Raw genomic sequence first — 20,876 nt, forward strand, 5'->3', positions numbered from 1 at the left:
CTAAGCGGATTAGTGAAACTATTATAATAAGATGCTTAAGAGCTCGAGAAGATTTATGAACTAACTATAATTTGGGTATTTTAAAATATTTTTTCTCTCTCTAACTTATGTACCTACCCATTTGATTTCAAATTGATTTATATCAATTTCTGCTCTTATTATTGAAAATTAAGAGTTGGCGCAATGATAAGAATTGATCGTTAAATTGAAACGAATATATTCATATAAATTTTATTGAATTTGAGTGACATTATATTTTCCATAAGATGTGTGCGATGTTCTTTGAGTATGAATTAAAAGTTTGGTAAAGTGAACCATAAATGAAAAAAAATAATAACTTTTATTACAAACATTAATTTTTTTAGAACAAATATTTAACTTATGTTACCACCCAATCAACTGATTTATACAAACTAGAAAAAAATCAGGCCCGGATTTAAAAAATTTGTTGGTTTTCGGTCTTAAAAAAATTTCACCCTGTATAAGCTTTTTGAAAACTCTAATATGAATTTTACAAATTAGACAAATAGGCAATTAAAATCGCATATTCATTTTTCCCCACACGATTACTTAATTTTTTATAAAAAAAAATCATATTTGACTATGAATAATTAGAAGTTTGGTAAAGTGAACAATATTTACTAGAAACCAGATTTAAAAAAATTAACTTTTATTACGAAAATTAATTTTTTTTTTAGAACAAATATTTAATTTATGTTACCACCCAATCAACTGATTTATTCAAACTAGAAAAAAATCAGGCCCGGATTTAAAAAATTAGTTCGTTTTGGTCTTAGAAAAAATTTCACCCTGTATACGCTTTTTGAAAACTCTAGTATGAATTTTACAAATTAGACAAATAGGCAATTAAAATGGCGTACTTATTTTTTCCCCACACGTTTACTTAATTTTTTATTAAAAAATCAAATTTGTCAAAATCGGAATTTTGCCATAAAAATAAAAAAAATTAAACAACGTTTTTCTCAAAATTAAAAGCTTCACCATTTTTTTTTCTATACCACGTCTAGATCTAAAACCCATAACACTTCTCTTTGGACTCTATAGTTTAACATAGACGTGATCAAGATAAATCTTAAATTTTTTCACTTAATTTTTGCGATTTAACTTTGCAATTCACGAATCTGTCACCTTTTCACCTTTTATTTTTAAAAATTCATAACTTTTATGAGAAGAATACGGAAAGTCTACAACACTTTTCATATTCACAATGGTAAGAGATATGTGCTGTAAAATTTCAGAAAAAAAATATTAAAATGGAACAGAGTTGTAGCGAGTTAAACCGTGATTTCATTTTTTTTTCAGTTTAAGGTTAAAATTCCGATTTTGACAAATTTGATTTTTTAATAAAAAATTAAGTAATCGTGTGGAGAAAAAAATAAATTTGCCATTTTAATTGCCTATTTGTCTAATTTGTAAAATTCATATTAGAGTTTTCAGAAAGAGTATACAGGGTGAAATTTTTTCTAAGACCAAAACGAACTAATTTTTTAAATCCGGGCCTGATTTTTTTCTAGTTTGTATAAATCAGTTAATTGGGTGGTAACGTAAGTTAAATATTTGTTCAAAAAAAAATTAATTTTTGTAATAAAAGTTAATTTTTTAAAATCTATGGTTCACTTTACCAAACTTTTAATTATTCAGTGTCAAATTTGACCTTTTTATAAAAAATTAAGTAATCGTGTGGGGAAAAAATAAATATGCCATTTTAATTGCCTATTTGTCTAATTTGTAAAATTCATATTAGAGTTTTCAAAAAGCGTATACAGGGTGAACTTTTTTCTAAGACCAAAAGGAACTAATTTTTTAAATCCGGGCCTGATTTTTTTCTAGTTTGTATAAATCAGTTGATTGGGTGGTAACATAAATTAAATATTTGTTAAAAAAAATTAATTTTTGCAATAAAAGTTATTTTTTTTAAATCTATGGTTCATTTTACCAAACTTTTAATTCATACTCAAATTTGATTTTTTTTATAAAAAATTAAGTAATCGTATGGGGAAAAAAATAAATATGTCATTTTAATTGCCCATTTGTCTAATTTGTAAAATTCATATTATAGTTTTCAAAAAGCGTATACAGGGTGACATTTTTTCTAAGACCCAAACGAACTAATTTTTTTGAAGCCGGACCTGATTTTTTTTTTAGTTTGAATAAATCAGTTGATTAGGTGGTAATAGTGTAACGATTGACCAAAATAAGAGACACATCGATCTAACCGTTCAAAAATTATGACGAATATAAATTTAAACATAAATTTAAATTTAAATTTAAATTTAAAACATATAAAATGCCAAACTCGCCGTGTATATTATTAAATAAGGGGAGCAGACACTTTTTAATGGTCATTTGTTATTCCCCATAGGAGCCTCTACACGAGGTAGGAGTATGTACAGTTTCTCATGACTCACCCTGTATATACTCAAGTTTGAGTTTTGTTTAAAATAATTGTAATTAGTTAATCTTATGATTATGTTTTATAAAAATGCCTGGTCTTAACGGCCTGTTGTGTGTGTAAATAAAAATATACTTTGACATATTAACCCTGCCAAAAATGTAGAACTTACGGAATTTTTCGGATCCCAATAATTTCGTTTTATGTTATTAATTGGGTTGAGGTTTCCTATGGCTATTTGATATGCTTCGCTATCGTCAAAAAAGGTGCCTACTTTGCTACAATACTTTTCTAGTGGCTCTTTTAGATCAGGTTCTGTCAGATGCACTAATTTCTTCTCAAACGGGTCGAACACAACCTGATGTTTATAGACGGCCAATGCACCCATAAATTCATCTTTATATTGATCCGTAACATTTAGATCCTTTGGTAATTCTTCTAATATCTAAAATATAAATACCAATAATATTGGATAATTAAAAACAGCTTAATTATGTTTCAGTTCAGTTCAGAGATGATCCACCATCCCTGTACGTCCGTTTCAGTCTCTCCAGACCTCTTCAGTGAGGCTACATGCTACATGAACACCTCTGAATCGAAACGAAACGAAGCTGCCTATTTACGAAGATTTATAAAAATAATTCTGCGTATGGGACGCTCTAGCCGTAGCGACATCTATTATAGACGAGGGCATTTAGCACAAAATAAATAAATTTTTAAATACAGCACCTAGAGACTTGCAGTTTTTTGCATTATATTCAGGATGACGTCAGGAAAAAAGTCTACTATTCAAAAATGGGTGGAAATGCATAATTGCACTGTAAAGTGCATAAAATGCACCAAAAATTGCATAAATATAAAAATAAAGTCAAAATCAGTATACTATGGAACAAAATCTATTATTTGGGGGTTTTTTTGGGGTGACTGAATACGATTACGCAATCAGAACAGACCCCCGGATCACCTGGTGCCCAGGGTCAGTGCAAGAGACGTCATCTTCTGGAGTTTCGATGGTTTTCGGCATTAACTCGATGCAAACGGATTATTCACGAGTTTTAGGGGTCACAGTATGAATGTGCCATCAGAATTGACCTCCGGAGTACCTGGTGCCCAGGGTCGCTACTAAGGCAGGTCATCTTCTGAAGTTTCGAGGGATTTCGGCACTAAATTAATGCAACTGGACTATTCGGGGGGTTTTTGAGGTGGTTAAACATGAATGTGCCATCAGAACAGACCTCTGGATCACCTGGTGCCCAAGGTCACTGCAAGAGACGTCATCTTCTGGAGGTTCGAGTGCTTTCGGTATTAAATTGATGCAAACGGAGAAACGGATTACTTACGGGTTTCTGAGGTTGTTAAACACAAATACGCCATCAGAAGAGACGCCGGAGCACCTGGGCCTAGGGTACGTTATCCTCTGGAGTTTTGAGGGTTTTTGGCATTAAACAGATTCAAACGGATTACTCATAGGGTTTTTGGGGTTGCTGAAGAAAAATTACCTGGTGTCTAAGGTATATCATATTATGGAGTTTAGAAAAATTTTGGTACTAAATTGATGTAAACGAATTGCTCATGGGTTTTTGGGTTTGCGGAATATAAACTACTATGTTGATCTATTTATTCTTTTTTATATGAGTGTTATTATGCTTTGACGTTATTCGTGATTACCGTAATCACAAGATACTCCAGAATTCCTCATGTAAGCCATATTCGTATTCAACAACCCCAAAACCAAAAAGTAATTAATTTTTTATCAATTAAGTACATAAAACTCTCGAAACTCCAAAAGATAACGTGCTTTAGGCACCAGGTGCTGCGTGGGTTGGGTCTGATGCCGTCTGATGACACAATCATGTTCAGCAACCTCAAAAACTCAAGATTAATCCGTTTGCACTAATGTAGCACCGAAAACTATCGAAACTACAGAAGATAACGTGTCTTATGCACCAGGTGCTCCGGTGTCTGTTCTGATGGCGTATTTATGTTCAGAAACCCCAAAAACCCATGAGTAAACCATTTGTATCAATTAAGTACCGAAAACCCTCGAAACTCCAGAAGATGACGTGCCCTAGGTACCAGGTGCTCTGGTGTCTGTTCTGATGATGCAATCGTATTCAACAACTCCAAAATCTGATTAGTAAGTAATACGTTTGCATCAATTGAATGCCGAAAACCCTCGGAACTTCAAAAGATGACCTTCTTCTTGCACCAGGTGCTCCGAGTTTGAGATCTGATGGCATATTCGCGTTCAGCAACTCCAAAAACCTATGAGTAATCCGTTTGTAATAATTTAGTACCGAAGACTATCGAAGCTCCAGAAGATGAGGCCTCTAGCAATAATATTGGGCACCACGTTCTCCGGGATTCGGTTCTGATGGCATATTCGTATTTAGCGACCTCAAAAACCCCTCAGTAATCCATTTGCATCAATTTAATGCCGATTTTTCTCGAAACTTCAGAAGATGACGTCCCTTGCAGTGATCCTGGGCACCATGTTCTCCGTGGGTCTGTTCTAATGGCATATTCGTGTTTAACGACCTCAAAAACCACCCGAGTAATCCATTTGCATCCATTTTATGCCGAAAACCCTCGAAACTCCAGAAGATGACGTGCCCCATTAGCGATCCTGGTCACCAGATACTCCGAAGTTCAATTCTGATATCATATTCGTGTTTAGCAACTCCAAAAACACGTATGTAATCCGTTTGCATTAATTTAATACCGAAAGCCTTAGAAACTCCAGAAGATGATGTCCCTTGCAGTGGCCTTGGGCACCAGGTATTTCTAAGGTCTGTCCTGATGGCATATTCGTGTTTACCGACTCAAAAACCCCCGAGTAATCCATTTTTATCAATTTAATGCCGAAATCTCTCAAACTTCAGAAGAGGACGCCCCTTGCAGTGAGCTTGTGCTCCAGGTGCACAGGTAGTCGGTGTTGATGGCATATTCGTATTTAGCGAACTCAAAAATCCGTAAGTAGTCCGTTTGCATCAATTTGATACCAAAAGCCCTCGTAACTCCAAAAGATGACATCCCTTACATTGGCCTTGGGCACCAGGTATTCCTAAGGTATGTCCTGATGGCATCTTCGTGGTTAACCACCTCAAAAACCCCCCGAGTAGTACAGTTAAATCAATTTAGTGCCGAAATCCTTCGAAACTCCAGAAGATGACGTGCCTTAGTAGCGACTCTGGGCACCAAGTACTCTGGAGGTCAATTCTGATATCATGATTCGTATTTAGCGACCCCTAAAACCTGTGAGTAGTTCGTTTGCATCGATTTAATGCCGAAAACCATCGAAACTACAGAAGATGACGTCTCTTGCCGTGACCTTGGGCACCAGGTGATCCGAGGATTAGTTCTGATGGCGTAATCGTATTCAGTGACCCCAAAAACCCCCCAAATAATAAATTTTGTTCCTTAGTATACTGGTTTTGACTTTATTTTTATATTTATGCAATTTTGGATGCATTTTATGCACTTAAAAGTGCAATTATGCATTTCCACCCATTTTTGAATAGTAGACTTTTTCCTGACGTCATCCTGAACATAATGCAAAAAACTGCAAGTCTCTAGGTGCTGTATTTAGAAAATTATTTATTCGGGTGTTTTTAGTGCTAAATGCCCTGGTCTATTACAGAGAAATTATAAGTCCCAGATCTAAATAACAATTCTGAAAATTCTCGTGGTACCACTTTCTGGTAACGTCCTTAATCTCTGCCTTTTACAATTTATAAGGCAAGGAGACGACGAATAAAGAGGACGAAATGGACTCTAAAATATGCAGTCACACTTCGTCTATTCGTCTAGGAAAAATTCCAACGAAAGTTGATTCCGTGTACTCAAAATATGAGTAAAATGAAAAATTAAAAACAGCTTATATTTCATTTCGATTCAGAGGTGATCCACCATCCCTATACGTCCGTTTCGGTCTCTCCAGACTTCTTCAGTGGAGCTACATGAACACCTCTGAATCGAAACGAAACCAAGCTGCTAGACAATTCGATGTAAATATCAGGATCGAATTGTTTTGTAATGCCCCTTTGTCCGCTTCTTCTCGATCGACAATGGTAAATAAATGTTGGAAGTGTGGAGTAAAAATATGGTTTTATTGACAGCTACTGAGTATTACACTATAGATGTTGTTCAGGTAACTTTCTATGATAGACTGCGAACCAAAATAGTCCCTTTGGCTAATTTATAATCTCGTCAAAATATACAGTTCATCAATAAGTTGCATGACAACAGCAACGAACTTTGAAATCTTTTGAAAGCTTACAACTACAGTTTATTGAGGAAACTATTGCAACATGTACTAGGAAGTACACTTGAAAATACCACGATCTGGCAATTTATTTAGGTTGCAAAAGGTTCACTGGACTCTAATAATTAAAATATTACTCGATATATTTTCCCAATGTTTCAATTATACACGGTGAAAATATAAAAGTTTAAGAAGTTAAGAATAATGTGAGATTACAAATTAAGGGATTAATTTGAGACTGAACATATTGGCCACTTAAAAGAAACAGACGACCAATAGAAAATGTTTAAACACATATAAATATAAAATAATAATAATATAACAATAATCATAACACAAATTTACTCGGGTTTTGAATTATTATCTCACCTGAGCAGTGCGACCTATAACGAATATTTAAAATTTATGATTCAGCTAAACCAGTGTTTCCCAAACTTATCTAAAGCGCGACCCCTTTTTGTTAAAAAAATTGTTCACGACCCCCTACTCATCACCCAAACCAAAATAGCGACAAAAATAGCGTGCCTAATTTACAACTGATGGTTTCTCAAATTTTATTTTACTTTACTGTTTAAATTCAAACTAAATACATTTCAAAAATTCAACAATTATTTTAATAATTGCGATCTGTCCCACTAGTACACTAGTAGTACTTCTGCTAGACTAGCATTTACAATAAAAATAAATAATAAAAAGTCGACTTCACATTGTATACCGCGACATCTTTTTGTCTACATCGCAATACTTTTCCATGATATTCGCGAAGGCTCTACTCCTTACTTCGCTACTAGATGGCACTCTGGAACGTTCTCGTAGCCTCGTTTTGGCTTTATATAAGCGGCGATGTGCAATGAGACCTCAGTTCGAAACAGCACGTTGTGGCGAATGCAGCGGTATTAAGTAATGAGTAAATATTTTGCGACTTACGTATTCCCGTTTACGTATTTACGTCTACGATAAATTACAAATTATGGATAAGTTTTTAAAAAGAAGTGCAGAACCATCTACGTCTGAAAGTGGCAGTAATAAAAAGAAAAACAGACTATACAGTGATGAATATCTTAAATATGGTTTTACCATTATTTCCAATAAACCACAATATGTTATTTGTGGAGAAGTATTGTCAAACGAAAGCATGAAGCCATCAAAGTTACTTCGACATTTAAATAGCAAACATCCAGATAAAAAAGACAAACCCGTAGAATTCTTTGAAAGAAAGCTGAACGTCCTTCACAAACAGCAAGATACTTTTCAATTGGCAACCACTACTAACGAAAAAGCATTATTAGCAAGTTATAAAGTTGCTTATCGCGTTGCCAAAACTAGTAATCCGCACACAATTGCTGAAATCTGATTTTGCCAGCAGCTGTTGAAATGGTACATATAATGATTGGTGAAAAAGAGTCTGCAAAGTTAAAAACAATACCTCTGTCAAATAATACTATCCAAAGAAGAATTAGTGATATGGCAGAAGATATTCAAGAGCAAGTTGTGGAAAATCTTAATAAATGCACGTACTTCTCTCTTCAAATGGACGAATCCACGGATATATCTAACTGTGCCCAATTTATTACGTTTGTAAGATATGATACAAATAATGGCATTCAAGAAGATATTTTATTTTGTTCCCCATTGGAGACCAATACCACTGGAAAATGTTAATTCGACAGTTTTGTGAAACGCACAAGTAAATATGTTATTGACTGGGGAAAATGTATTGCTATATGCACAGATGGCGCTAAAGCTATGACAGGACATCAATCTGGTCTTGTCGTCAGATTACAAGAAATAATGCCTAATGCCACATGGAGATATTGTTTTTTACATCGAGAAGCTCTGGCGTCAAAAGCTTTACCTCCTGAAATGGACTGTGTTATGAAATCCATCATTAAAGTTGTAAATTCCATTAAAGGAAAAGCTTTACAGACCCGTATTTTTCGAAAAATCTGCGAAGACATGGGTGCTATATTTCAAAATCTTCTTTATCACACCGAAGTAAGGTGGCTTTCAAGGGGCAACGTCTTAAAAAGAGTATTTGACTTAAAAGCAGAGCTTTTAATGTATTTGAAAGATGAGAAGTCCCCATATGAAAATCAATTTTCCGATCCTATTTGGCTTTTGAAACTAGGTTTCCTTGCTGATATATTCGAACAATTAAATATTTTGAACAGTAATTTGCAAGGTCGCGACATTAATATAATTACAGCCACAGATAAAATTAAGGGGTTTATAAGAAAAATCGATTTATGGTCAACTTCACTTGGCAAAAAGCAGCTCGATTCATTCCAGTGCGTTCAGGAAATTATAGAAAATGTATGTTACAGTGCTACAAATTTTGAACAAGTTTATGCAGGCATGCAAGTTACTTTGCTTAATTTAAAACAACAGCTCTGTGATTATTTCCCCGAAGAAATTCAAAACAGTTACGACAGTTGCAGATGGATACTGAATCCGTTTTTAGCCGATTCCTTTCAACATGCTGAAATACCAATAAACATGAAAGAACAACTTATTGAAATATCAAGTGATGGAATGTTAAAGCTCCAATTTTTTTCCCAAAACCCGGACAAATTTTGGACCAAAAAGATGCAGGAATACCCTCAGTTGGCGAATGAAGCTCTAAAATCTTTGGTTCCATTTGTAACATCATATTTATGTGAGTTAAGTTTTTCGTCTATGACTGCCATTAAAACAAAAGTGAGAAATCGTCTCGTACTTGAAAACGATATAATTGTGTGTGTCTCAAATACACAGCCTAGATTTGAAAGACTAGTTTCAAAAAAACAGGCGCATGGGTCTCATTAACATTGTAATATTTGACTTTATTTTTTTCTTTTACTTTTAAGGACTTTTTAAGGACTTTTAATATTTAGTTTTATGTTTCGTTTGATAATTAATTGTTAATTTTTATTTACGGCTTTATTAAAATAAAAATACATGATTTAACAAAGTAGTGTTTTTGTCTTACTTTGGAAATTTCCGGCAACCCCCCTAGTACCTCATTGCGACCCCCCAGGGGGTCGCGACCCACACTTTGGGAAACACTGAGCTAAACTATCTAATTTAAATCTAAGCTCATTAAGTAAAACTGATCTAGGAGGGGCTTTCTCTAAAGTTTTACTTAAATTTGGTTGTGATACCGTATGTCTTCGATGGGGAATGTACGGCACCTCTGTGATACCGTATGTCTTCGAGGCGCAGGATGAGGTTGGATGCAAGAACCTTGATGCCTTTTTTTTTGGCTCTCTTGGAGTTTCTAATATATCTAACTACCTTCCACATCATGACAACCAACATAACAATGAATAAAGCAGAATTATAAAAATAATTCTGCGTATCGGACGCTCTAGCGGACATCTTATTACAGAGAAAGGAGAAGTCCCAGGTCTATACAATAAATCTGATAATTCTCGTGGTACCACTTTCTGGTAACACCCTAAGGCCGATGCCACATTATGCGTTTTGAACGGATGCGGTGAAAACGCATCCGTGTCCAACGCAACCGGACCGACCTGTCACACTATGCGTTTAGTCTGGTGCAGGTAGTAAGCGCGTACCGATGACTCAAAACGCATTCGCTTCCAACGCAACCGGACCGATCTGTCACACTATGCGTTTTCACCGGATGCGTCGGAAACGCATCCGGTCAAAACGCATAATGTGGCATCGGCCTAAGCGAGACACAACCTGCACCGGCTAACTGCGTAGACAGTTCTGTGTGTAGATCAAGGTATTCGTTAGCAGGTCTCGCTTGGTTGGGAACGTTTGTCATCGGCGTACAGTTTTCTTGGGCCGTGGGACGCGTGACTCACCGCCAGATGTTTATTTTTACTTGTTTTTGTTTGCGAGATGAACTTATCTGAAATGAATACGGATGGTACCTAAGTACAATTTATTATGATAAATAAAAATATTAGCATAGTCAACACCCCGAGTGAAAACTGCGTTGTCTTTCTTTGTCATTAAATTCTGATAACTTTTGGTAGACTAAATAAGCGGCGATACGAAATTAATAATCAAAGTTATGCCTTTACAAAAACATATTATTAGAAAAATAAGGTGAAAAATTATTCATGTTACTTAAAACCGTGATCGATAAAAATATCGTATTACCCTCAAATTCAACTTGTCGGCATATTCTATTTTTCTTTATTACATATTACATTTTTTATTCTTAAAAATTAAAAACGAAATATGCAGATAGTGTTATTTTTTATCACCGATCAGTAGAGGAGGAATTATGCCAAGCCAAGGCAGGATACGAAGCAATACATGGGGATTAGAGTTTGGAACTGCAAATGAAGCTGGAGATGATATGCTTGAATTAGCAACAGCACTAGATATGGCGATTGTTAACACATTCTTTAAAAAGAGAGAAACTCATCTTATTACGTACAAAAGTGGACAACATCAATCACAAATAGACTATTTCATGATAAGGAAAGAAGACATACGTGAATGCATGGACTGCAAGGTAATAGTTAGTGAGACAGTAAGCCAACAACATAAGCTACTTGTTCTGGACATTGAAGTAAAAAGTGAAGCTAAACCAAGATATCGGAGAGGACCACAAAAAAATCAAGTGGTAGATGCTAAAAGATGAGAAAGAAGGTCTATTCAGGGAAAAATAGTAGACAAAATATGTTGGAACATGAAAGGAAGCCCTAATACAATTTGGAGAAAAATGGCCAGTAGTATTAGAGAGACTGCTATTGAAATACTTGGGAAAACGTCAGGAAAAAAGTTTGAGGATAAAGAGACTTGGTGGTGGTCAAACGAAGTACAAGAAAAAATAAAAGAGAAGGGAAAATTATATAAAAAGTGGCAAGAAACCAGACCCGACAGATATCTTTAAAACTATAGGGTGGCGAAAAAGGAAGGGAAAGTAGCAGTAGCAAAAGCCAAAGCAGAAGCGTATTCAAACCTATACGATCAACTTGATACCAGGGAAGGCGAAACGAAGATATATAAAATAGCCAAACAGAGAGCAAAGAAAGCAAAAGATTTTAATCAGATTAGATGTATCCGTGATGAAAATAATAAAATACTAGTTCACGAAAAGGATGTCAAAAAGAGATGGAAAAAGTACTTTGAGAGCTTATTAAATGAAGAATTTGACAGACAGCTTGTAGAGTCAACGGAGACAGTAGCAGCAATAGTCACCAAAATAACAAATGAGGAAGTGGCTCAAGTGCTTCAAAAAATAAAGAAAGGAAAAGCGGTAGGACCAGATGATATTCCTGGGAAGTATGGAGAGCATTGGGAGAGACAGGAACAAGGTGGCTAGCAGGTTTATTTAATAGAATTATGGAAGTTGGAAAAATGCCAGACGAATGGAGAAGCAGTATACTAGTACCTGTCTACAAAAACAACATATCACAAGATATACAACAATGTACAAACTGCAGGGCTATAAAACTACTTAGCCAAACCATGAAAATATGGGAAAGAGTAATTGATAGACGGATACGTGAAGAGACCGAAATATCCGAGAATCAATTTGGCTTTATGCAGGGCAGATCAACAACAGATGCAATTTTCATTATAAGGCAGTTGATGGAAAAATACAGGAATAAAAAAACAAACGCTCATATGGTATTCATTGATCTTGAGAAAGCATATGATAGAGTTTTTCGAGAGATTCTGTGGTGGGCACTCAATAAGACAGGAGTACCTGGTGAATATGTAAAGATTGTGAGGGATATGTATGAGGGAGTAACGACTAGTGTTAGAACAGGTCGACAGGTGTGGGAGAGACTGATAAAATTCATGTGAAAGTAGGATTGCACCAAGGCTCGGTGCTTAGTCCGTATTTATTCTTATTAGTTTTGGACCAGATAACAGCGAAACTACAAGGTAACATTCCATGGTGCTTAATGTATGCTGATGATGTCGTGTTAGTAGGAAATAGTGAAAGAGACTTAGAACAAAAACTGGAACAGTGAAGACAAGCTCTGGAGGAAAAAGGTTTAAAACTTAGTAGGACAAAGACATAGTACCTATTTGCAATGTTCATTTAAAGATGGAATTACTACAAATAAAATGGTATCTTTGGATGGTGAACTGATTGAAAAAAGCAATAGTTTTAAGTACCTGGGATCGGTATTACAGAGTAATGGAGAAATAGAAGGAGATGCATGCAGTAGAATTAGGGCTGGATGGATAAAATGGAAGGAAGCGAGTGGTGTGCTGTGTGACAGGAAAATCCCAATGAAGTTGAAGGGAAAATTCTATAAAACTGCCATAAGACCGGCTATGATGTACGGAACTGAATGTTGGGCAGTGAAAAAGAAAGAGGAACAACGAATGCATGTGGCGGAAATGAGAATGCTTAGATGGATGAGTGGAGTAACAAAAAAGGAAAAAATTAAAAATGAGTATATTAGGGGAAGTCTACGTGTAGCACCAATTGATGCCAAAAATGAGAGAGCATAGGTTGAGATGGTTTGGTCATGTTCAACGTCGAGACGCTAATCACCCAATACGAAGAATTGCTGAAGTGCAGATTCCTGGAAGGAGTAGGAGAGGAAGACGTGGGGGAGACGATTAGGCAGGACATGTTGGTAAAGGGGATTAATGTTGATATGACCCAAGATAGAATTGTATGGAGAAATGCAATTAGGGAAGCCGACCCCGCATAGGGATAAGGCAAAGAGAATGATGATGAGTGTACTTGGTTTTGTGTTTTATTGAGGGTGTCCAGAAACTCTTCTTACAAACGAAGACCGAAGAGTCCTCAGATAATTTTAAGACAATTTAACCCAATTCACCTAGTCCGAAACTGCTTCCTAATGGAGCTACAGAAAAGATGGCGTCTTCTAATCAGTTTTTTTTTTAATAACTCCAGATCGATTCTATTTAGGAAAACGAAAACTGGTACGCTTATTTACCTTTCAGAGATAAATTGATTCCATCAACTGCTAATTTCTAGTACTGGTCATAGGCGTCCGTTTTGGGTAGGGCAATGGTTATTTTTACGCATAATTTTTTTGTCTTTAACTTTTAAGCGCATGTTTGACACTGGATTATTAAATTGTGTGATATTATAGTACTAAAAGGTATTCATTCTTTAAGTCTGTAGGATACACCGTTTTCTAGAAAAATCGACTTGAAATTTTTTCATTTTTGAAAATACCTCAAAATAAACAATGTAAACATTAATAAACTATATAAAAACTTAATTCACTACAAGATAAACCTTCCAATAGATCTAAATTGTATTATTTTTTCAGGAAATAATAATATCCTTTAGGTAGGTACTTCATCAACACATCATAAACTGAAACTGTAAACTAATTGTAAAATTACTAACCAATTTTGTGCAAGAAGAAACTAACAAGCAATTCTGCGAAAGAAACTAACTGTAAAGCATTATATGAAAAAAGGTGATTACAAAAAAACTGTTATCAAAAAAGTATTATAAATATTATTATATATTTAAAAAAATAATAAAAAAATGAAAAAAACACACACACCAATAATTGTGTTGAACCAGTTTGATGCCCTAGCGCTGTGAAAAAATTAAACACCTTATTAATGCTACATATTACTAACAAAACAAATTAATACATCATGTTCAAGTTTGATGCTATGAAACATTTTACGCAATTTAATTATTCAATCTAACATAGTCTGGCTAATTGATTCTCACCAAAACCATAAATTCCAGGGAAAAAAAGTTATGCGATAAAATAACTGTTTCCCTATCCAAAACGGATTCCTGTAACCGGTATTAGAAATACGCAGTTTTACGTTTTCATTTTTCTAAATAGAAGAGTTCTGGAAATATTAGAAAACTAATTACAAGGCGCCACCTTCAAAAAGCGGTAGCTCCCTTAGGAAACATTTTCGAATGGGTTAAATTGTCTTAAAATTATCTGAGAAATCTCCGGTCCTTGTTTGTCAGGAGAGTTTCTGGACACCCTATATAATTTACACGGCTGATCGTCCTACTAACAAAATATAACCATTGCAATATATGCAGATAATACCGCTGTTATGACATCTCACAAAGTTCCTGTCATTACTTCTCAAATCTTGCAGACTCACTTGGACGTTGTTTCCTATTGGCTAAAAACTTAGCGAATTAAAGCAAATGAAAGATGAAGTTTTTCAATCCTAATAGCAACATTAATAATATTGAAAATATTAAAAATATTACTAAAAGATTTTTAAATTGAAAGACTTATTGGTACACTTTCCTGGTGACACCTCCAAGGCTTCTACAATTTGCAAGCCAAATGGATGCTGCAGTGAAGACAAAGGGAAGGAATTCTACATTATGCAATTCACATCCTCTGTCTGCAGCTTGGTAAAGTTCCAACGAAAAATGCACCTAGTTACTCTACGGAGTAATACGACTATAAAATAAAAATGTATACCATTTTTATTCAGTTGTAATGCGAAGGCAAAACAATCTTACTTTTCAATTAGAATACGGAGTGCAATCCAGCTCTCTGAATCACGATTTTCGATTCTTATTGGAATCTCATCGGAGAGAGCGCAGGCTTGTTCTGCATATCCTAACTGACCAGCACCGAGAGATTATCCCACACATTGCAACTGAAACAAATAGGGTAGGTGACTAGCGTCATCTGGCAGTTGAAAGATGAAGTTTTTCAATCCTAATAGCAACATTAATAATATTGAAAATATTAAAAATATTACTAAAAGATTTTTAAATTGAAAAACTTATTGGTACACTTTCCTGGTGACACCTCCAAGGCTTCTACAATTTGCAAGCCAAATGGATGCTGCAGTGAAGACAAAGGGAAGGAATTCTACACTATGCAATTCACATCCCCCGACTGCAGCTTGGTAAAGTTCCAACGGAAAATGCACCTAGTTACTCTACGGAGTAATACGACTATAAAATAAAAATGTATACCATTTTTATTCAGTTGCAATGCGAAGGTAAAACAATCTTACTTTTCAATTAGAATACGGAGTGCAATCCAGCTCTCTGAATCGCGATTTTCGATTCTTATTGGAATCTCATCGGAGAGAGTGCAGGCTTGTTCTCCATATCCTAACTGACCAGCAACGAGAGCTTCTCCCGCACATTGCAACTGAAACAAATAGGGTAGGTGACTAGCGTCATCTGGCAGTTGAAAGATGAAGTTTTTCAATCCTAATAGCAACATTAATAATATTGAAAATATTAAAAATATTACTAAAAGATTTTTAAATTGAAAAACTTAAATTGAAAAAAGTTTTTCAATTTAAAAATCTTTTAGTGATATTTTTAATATTTTCAATATTATTAATGTTGCTATTAGGATTGAAAAACTTCATCTTTCAACTGCCAGATGACGCTAGTCACCTACCCTATTAGTATCAGTTGCAATGTGTGGGAGAAGCTCTCGGTGCTGGTCAGTTAGGATATGGAGAACAAGCCTGCGCTCTCTCCGATGAGATTCCAATAAGAATCGAAAATCGCGATTCAGAGAGCTGGATTGCACTCCGTATTCTAATTGAAAAGTAAGATTGTTTTGCCTTCGCATTGCAACTGAATAAAAATGGTATACATTTTTATTTTAAAGCAAATGAAATTAAATCTATCCATCTCACCTACACCCTACGAAGAAGTGCCTGTCCAATTGTGGCAATCAATGGTTAGTTCTTGCAACAAAAAGAAGATGCAAAATATCGGGGAATCCATCTGGATCGACAATTAACTAGGAGAACATTTAAATTTGTTAACCTTCGGATGACCAAGCGGGGGAAATTGTGACCCCAACGTATGTTTTTCTTAAATAAATTCAAAAGTATTTTCAATTTTCAACTCATTATTTTTTATTTGACTTTAATATCATTCTAGATATCCTCATATTTTGAAATAAAAAAAATTCCCTATATTTTACGAATAAAAAATATATTCTGAAGTTGATGTAGTAAAATACCGTCTATTATGTGTAATTCTAAGTAGTTTTACGCTAATGACGTCGACTTTGCAAAACAACAGGACGCTTACTCAACATACACACTACACATGACACTAATACTTATGTTGTGAGTTGTGAGTGGCTGAATGACATAAAGTCCTTGCAAAAAAAAACTTAAAAAAAACTTCATTTTTTTGTTAATTGTCATTTTTGACATTTTTGACCTGGGGTCATTTTCCCCCCCTTGGTCATCCGTGTAACAAAAAAAGGTTGGTCATCGGAAGGTTAAGAGAAAACAACTGGGCTTAAAACTTAGCAAATTGTACTGGATTTTAGGTCGCAAATCACAATGGACATGGTATGAGGGGTCTTGTTTCTGGTGAAAATGCTGCTGGAATGCCGAACTTTAACAAGGATTTAACAATTGCAACGGAAATAATTCAGTGATTCAGTAATCCACTTACTTTTATAGGATCTTTCTCTTCGCTTAATTTTACAAGAGATTCTGCCTTATTTAGAGACATCCCTGCCAAAGGTGTACTGTAATTACAGCCTGCCAAAATACAAGTATATATTAATTGATCAAAGGACAATTCATCCTGGGGTATTTTATCTCGTTCTAAGAGTACACCCTGTCCCTCATCATCTAATTTATAAATTATATTTTGGCATCCAAATAGCACCAGATCCGAATCTTCTGCAATTACAGCATCGATGACTCCTAAAAAATAAAATAGCATTGCAAGAGAATCGACATATTATGCATCTGAAAGAATCAATAAAGTTATTGTGTAGGGCAGGGGTTCCCAACCTTCAAGCAACTGCGTACCACCTGAAATATTTTGAAGATTTTGGCGTAACACCAAACACCGGGAGGGGGGGGCACAGGGAGCGTTCAAGTATTACGTAATGCGATTTTTTAAGATTTTTAACCCCCCCCCCCCCCTACGTAACGCACCCTTATGGGAGTTTAACTATTGCGTAACGCAATTTTTGAAGATTTTTGACCCCCCCAACCTGCGTTACGTAATACTTGAACGATCCCACATGAAATGGTAGCAAGCCCTCCCCCGAATATCTATAGTCGGTTCGCTTAACTCAGACACAACTTGCTAGTGATTTTAGTAAGTAAGATAATTTTGTCAATTTGGTAAAATTTGCAAAAAAAATAATTACAAAATAGTTAATAATTACTAAATATTTAGTAATTTTGCCAATTTTTGCAAAATTGGCCAAAAACAAAAAAATATCGACTAAAATCACTAGCTAGTTGCCAGTTGTGTCTGAGTTTAGCGAACTGACTATAGTATCTAATTATTTCTAATTTTTAATTCTTCTCGGTGTATGGTGTATGATGACACAATGTGTACTTCGGCATTCAGGAGCAATTTTCTTTGCTGCTAGCCCTGTAAATTTACCTGACATATGAGTTTCTCTGTAGTGTTTGATTCAAGTGGTTTGCAGAACAAAAACTCTTCTATAACTTCTTCATAAACATCAAATCGTACAAATAAGAGTAGCTGTGCTATGTTTGTTATACCGGTGCTTTCGTCTACTTGAAGTGCAAAATATGTGCATTCATGAAATTTTAAACAATGTTGTTCTTCAATATTGGAAGACAAGACATATCAGTAATTCGCCTTTTCACTGTTTAGTTTGACAATGGTATTTTTTAAATTCCTTTGGCTGCTGTTTGAACCATTTCTACAGCGGCCGGTAGTAAAAGGGTCTCACCTATTATTGTGTGAGGCTTTCCATCCTTTGCAATTCTACATCTAGCAAGATAGGATGCCTTTATTAGTACCATATTTATAAATCTAGTCACGCATTTATTTTCTTTCTTAAAAAAGGTAGATTCTCTGTTAAAAAAAATTCGATCAGCTTACCAACCACATCAGAGTGCTTGTGTGTTAAGTGTTAATGATGTATCAGCATAGAAGGCTTCATGCTTTGGTTCGAAAGCGTTTCGAAACAAGTAATACATTGAGGAATAGGATTGTCACTATTTTCTGTGCCAGACTTCACTATAAAACCACACTGTAAGTAGCTTTCGTGGTATTTCCGATTGGCCTGCGGTTCAGATTTTTTAACATTATCCTTTGAAGTCCCAGTGTTCAGCAAAAACTGCTTCATAGCTTAATATGGTAGCACAAGTACTGTACTGGCACTTTCGCAAATAGAGGCCCAGCGTAAAAGCTTGTTTCACCCACGTGACGCGTACCACCTGAAATCTTTCCGCGTACCACAGGTTGGGAATCCCTGGTGTAGAGCATCAATCACAGTCAGCATTTGTTAACAAAAATTAATACAAAACTATAACTTTTCCCACAGTACAGTTAACTCCCGTTTATCCTCGACCTGTACCTACATCCGAGAGGGTAGAAGGTCTAAATATTATATATATATATATATATATATATATATATATATATATATATATATATATATATATATATATATATATATATTATCCTCGACTTTTGAAAGGGAAAGAAAGGGAAAGGACAGATGTGGCTTGGGGAATACTTCTTGATCTATAGTGGTGTACCAAAAAATACGAGAGCCAAAGAAGGTGTGGCCTTGATGATACACAAAAAATGGGCAGATAACGTAGACATACGATGTTTAAGTGTAGCTAATATTGGAAGCGATCACAACCTAGTACTTGGAAAAATCAGAATAGAGCTACAAAGAAACAGGAAAGAAGACCCTGTTGAATGTGAGACAAGAATAAATGTAGAACAGCTACGAGACTTGTCAACACGAGATCTATACCAGAGAAGACTGCAAAAAGTACTGAATGAAAACTACATTACACCGGATGAAGACATAGAAGAAAGTTGGAGGAAGATCAGAGATAATATCAAAATGGCAGCAACGGAAGCACTTGGAGAACGTAAGATAAGTAAACATATACGAAAGAAAAGAAGAACTCCATGGTTCTGTGAAGAAATAAAAATAAAATATATCAATCGGTTTTAAAACGTCTTGCAACGTTGTCCGATGCCTAATTTCCATGACACTCTATCATCCCATTGGCCCTCTCTAAGATCTCTTGCGATCACCGCCTTCGTTACTCCCTCTCTCCAAGATTTCTGATAAAAAGATAAAAAAAAAGATAAGATATCTCTCCAAGATAAAAATAAAATGTCAAGAAAATAAGAAAATCTACCTAGAATACAAGTCCAAAACAACGAGACAAACATATGAAGAATATAAAAGAGTACGAAATGAATTAAACTCAATAGTAAGAAGGAAGAAAACAGAACATTGGGAAGCATTTTCAAAAGAGATGGAGCACGACTTTTATGGGATGCAAAAGGAAATGTGGAAAATGATAAGAGGTCAAAGAGCAGAGATGAAGGAATTGATAGAAGTAAAACATATTGATACAAATACATGGACAAATTACCTAAAAAACCTCTATCAAACAGCTAATCACAAAGAACTGGAAACACCAGGATTAGAATCGGATGAGAAAACAGAAATTAAAGAGGAAGATATAGAGAACGCCTTAAAAAAGATGAAAAATCGAAAAGCTCCTGGGAAAGATGGAATAGCTAATGAACTTTTAAAATACGGAGGAGATAGACTTCACAAAGAACTGAATATCCTTATCTTATAAGTAAAATAATAAATACAGGAAGAATTCCAGAAGAATGGAGAACCACTCAAATGATAGCGTTATTTAAGAAAGGTAATAGGGCAGACCCCAGTAACTATAGAGGGATAAATTTACTGAGCACTATACTGAAACTCACAACAAAAATACTTATGGAGAAAATAATGGCGTGCATAAATATATCGGATGAACAACAAGGATTTAGAACTGGAAGATCATGTAACGATGCAGTTTTTGTGATAAGGCAAATAGCGGAGAAATAATTAGAATATAACAAACCAGCCTTTTTCTGTTTTATAGACCTAGAGAAAGCGTTTGATAGAATCCAATTAAAAGATGTGATACACCTACTATATGAGAAAAATTTACCACTGGATATCATAAAACTGATAGAAAACATATATGTAAGAAATAAAATAGAAATGAAAGTCAATGGAATAATAACAGAACCCATAGAAAAAAAAACACAGGAATCAGGCAAGGAGATTCACTAAGCCCTCTACTGCTTAACATAATATTGGATGCAATAATAAAACAAGTGAAGAAAAAAAGAGGGTACAAAATGGGCAATAGAGAGATAAAAATAAATACTCTGTTACGCTGATGACACCGTGTTAGTAGCAGAGTGCGAAGACAACCTATAAAGATTATTGCACGAGTTCAACATTAACGCAAAAGAAATGAATATGAAAA

General features: G+C 35.0%; 1 protein-coding gene across 1 annotated transcript in view; it reads right to left on the reverse strand.

The window, feature by feature from the left end:
- Positions 1-20,876, reverse strand: part of LOC114332022 (exonuclease 1-like) — a 74,129-nt gene that overhangs the window by 23,263 nt on the left and 29,990 nt on the right. Inside the window, exons 3-4 of the mRNA XM_028281721.2 lie at positions 17,026-17,282; positions 2,586-2,858 (exon numbers count right to left, since the gene is read on the reverse strand). Of these exons, the coding sequence (XP_028137522.2) occupies positions 2,586-2,858; positions 17,026-17,282 (530 nt within the window). The remainder of the gene's footprint in view (positions 1-2,585; positions 2,859-17,025; positions 17,283-20,876) is intronic.

This window comes from Diabrotica virgifera, chromosome 10 (assembly GCF_917563875.1).
Source record: "Diabrotica virgifera virgifera chromosome 10, PGI_DIABVI_V3a".
NCBI classification, from domain to species: domain Eukaryota; kingdom Metazoa; phylum Arthropoda; class Insecta; order Coleoptera; family Chrysomelidae; genus Diabrotica; species Diabrotica virgifera.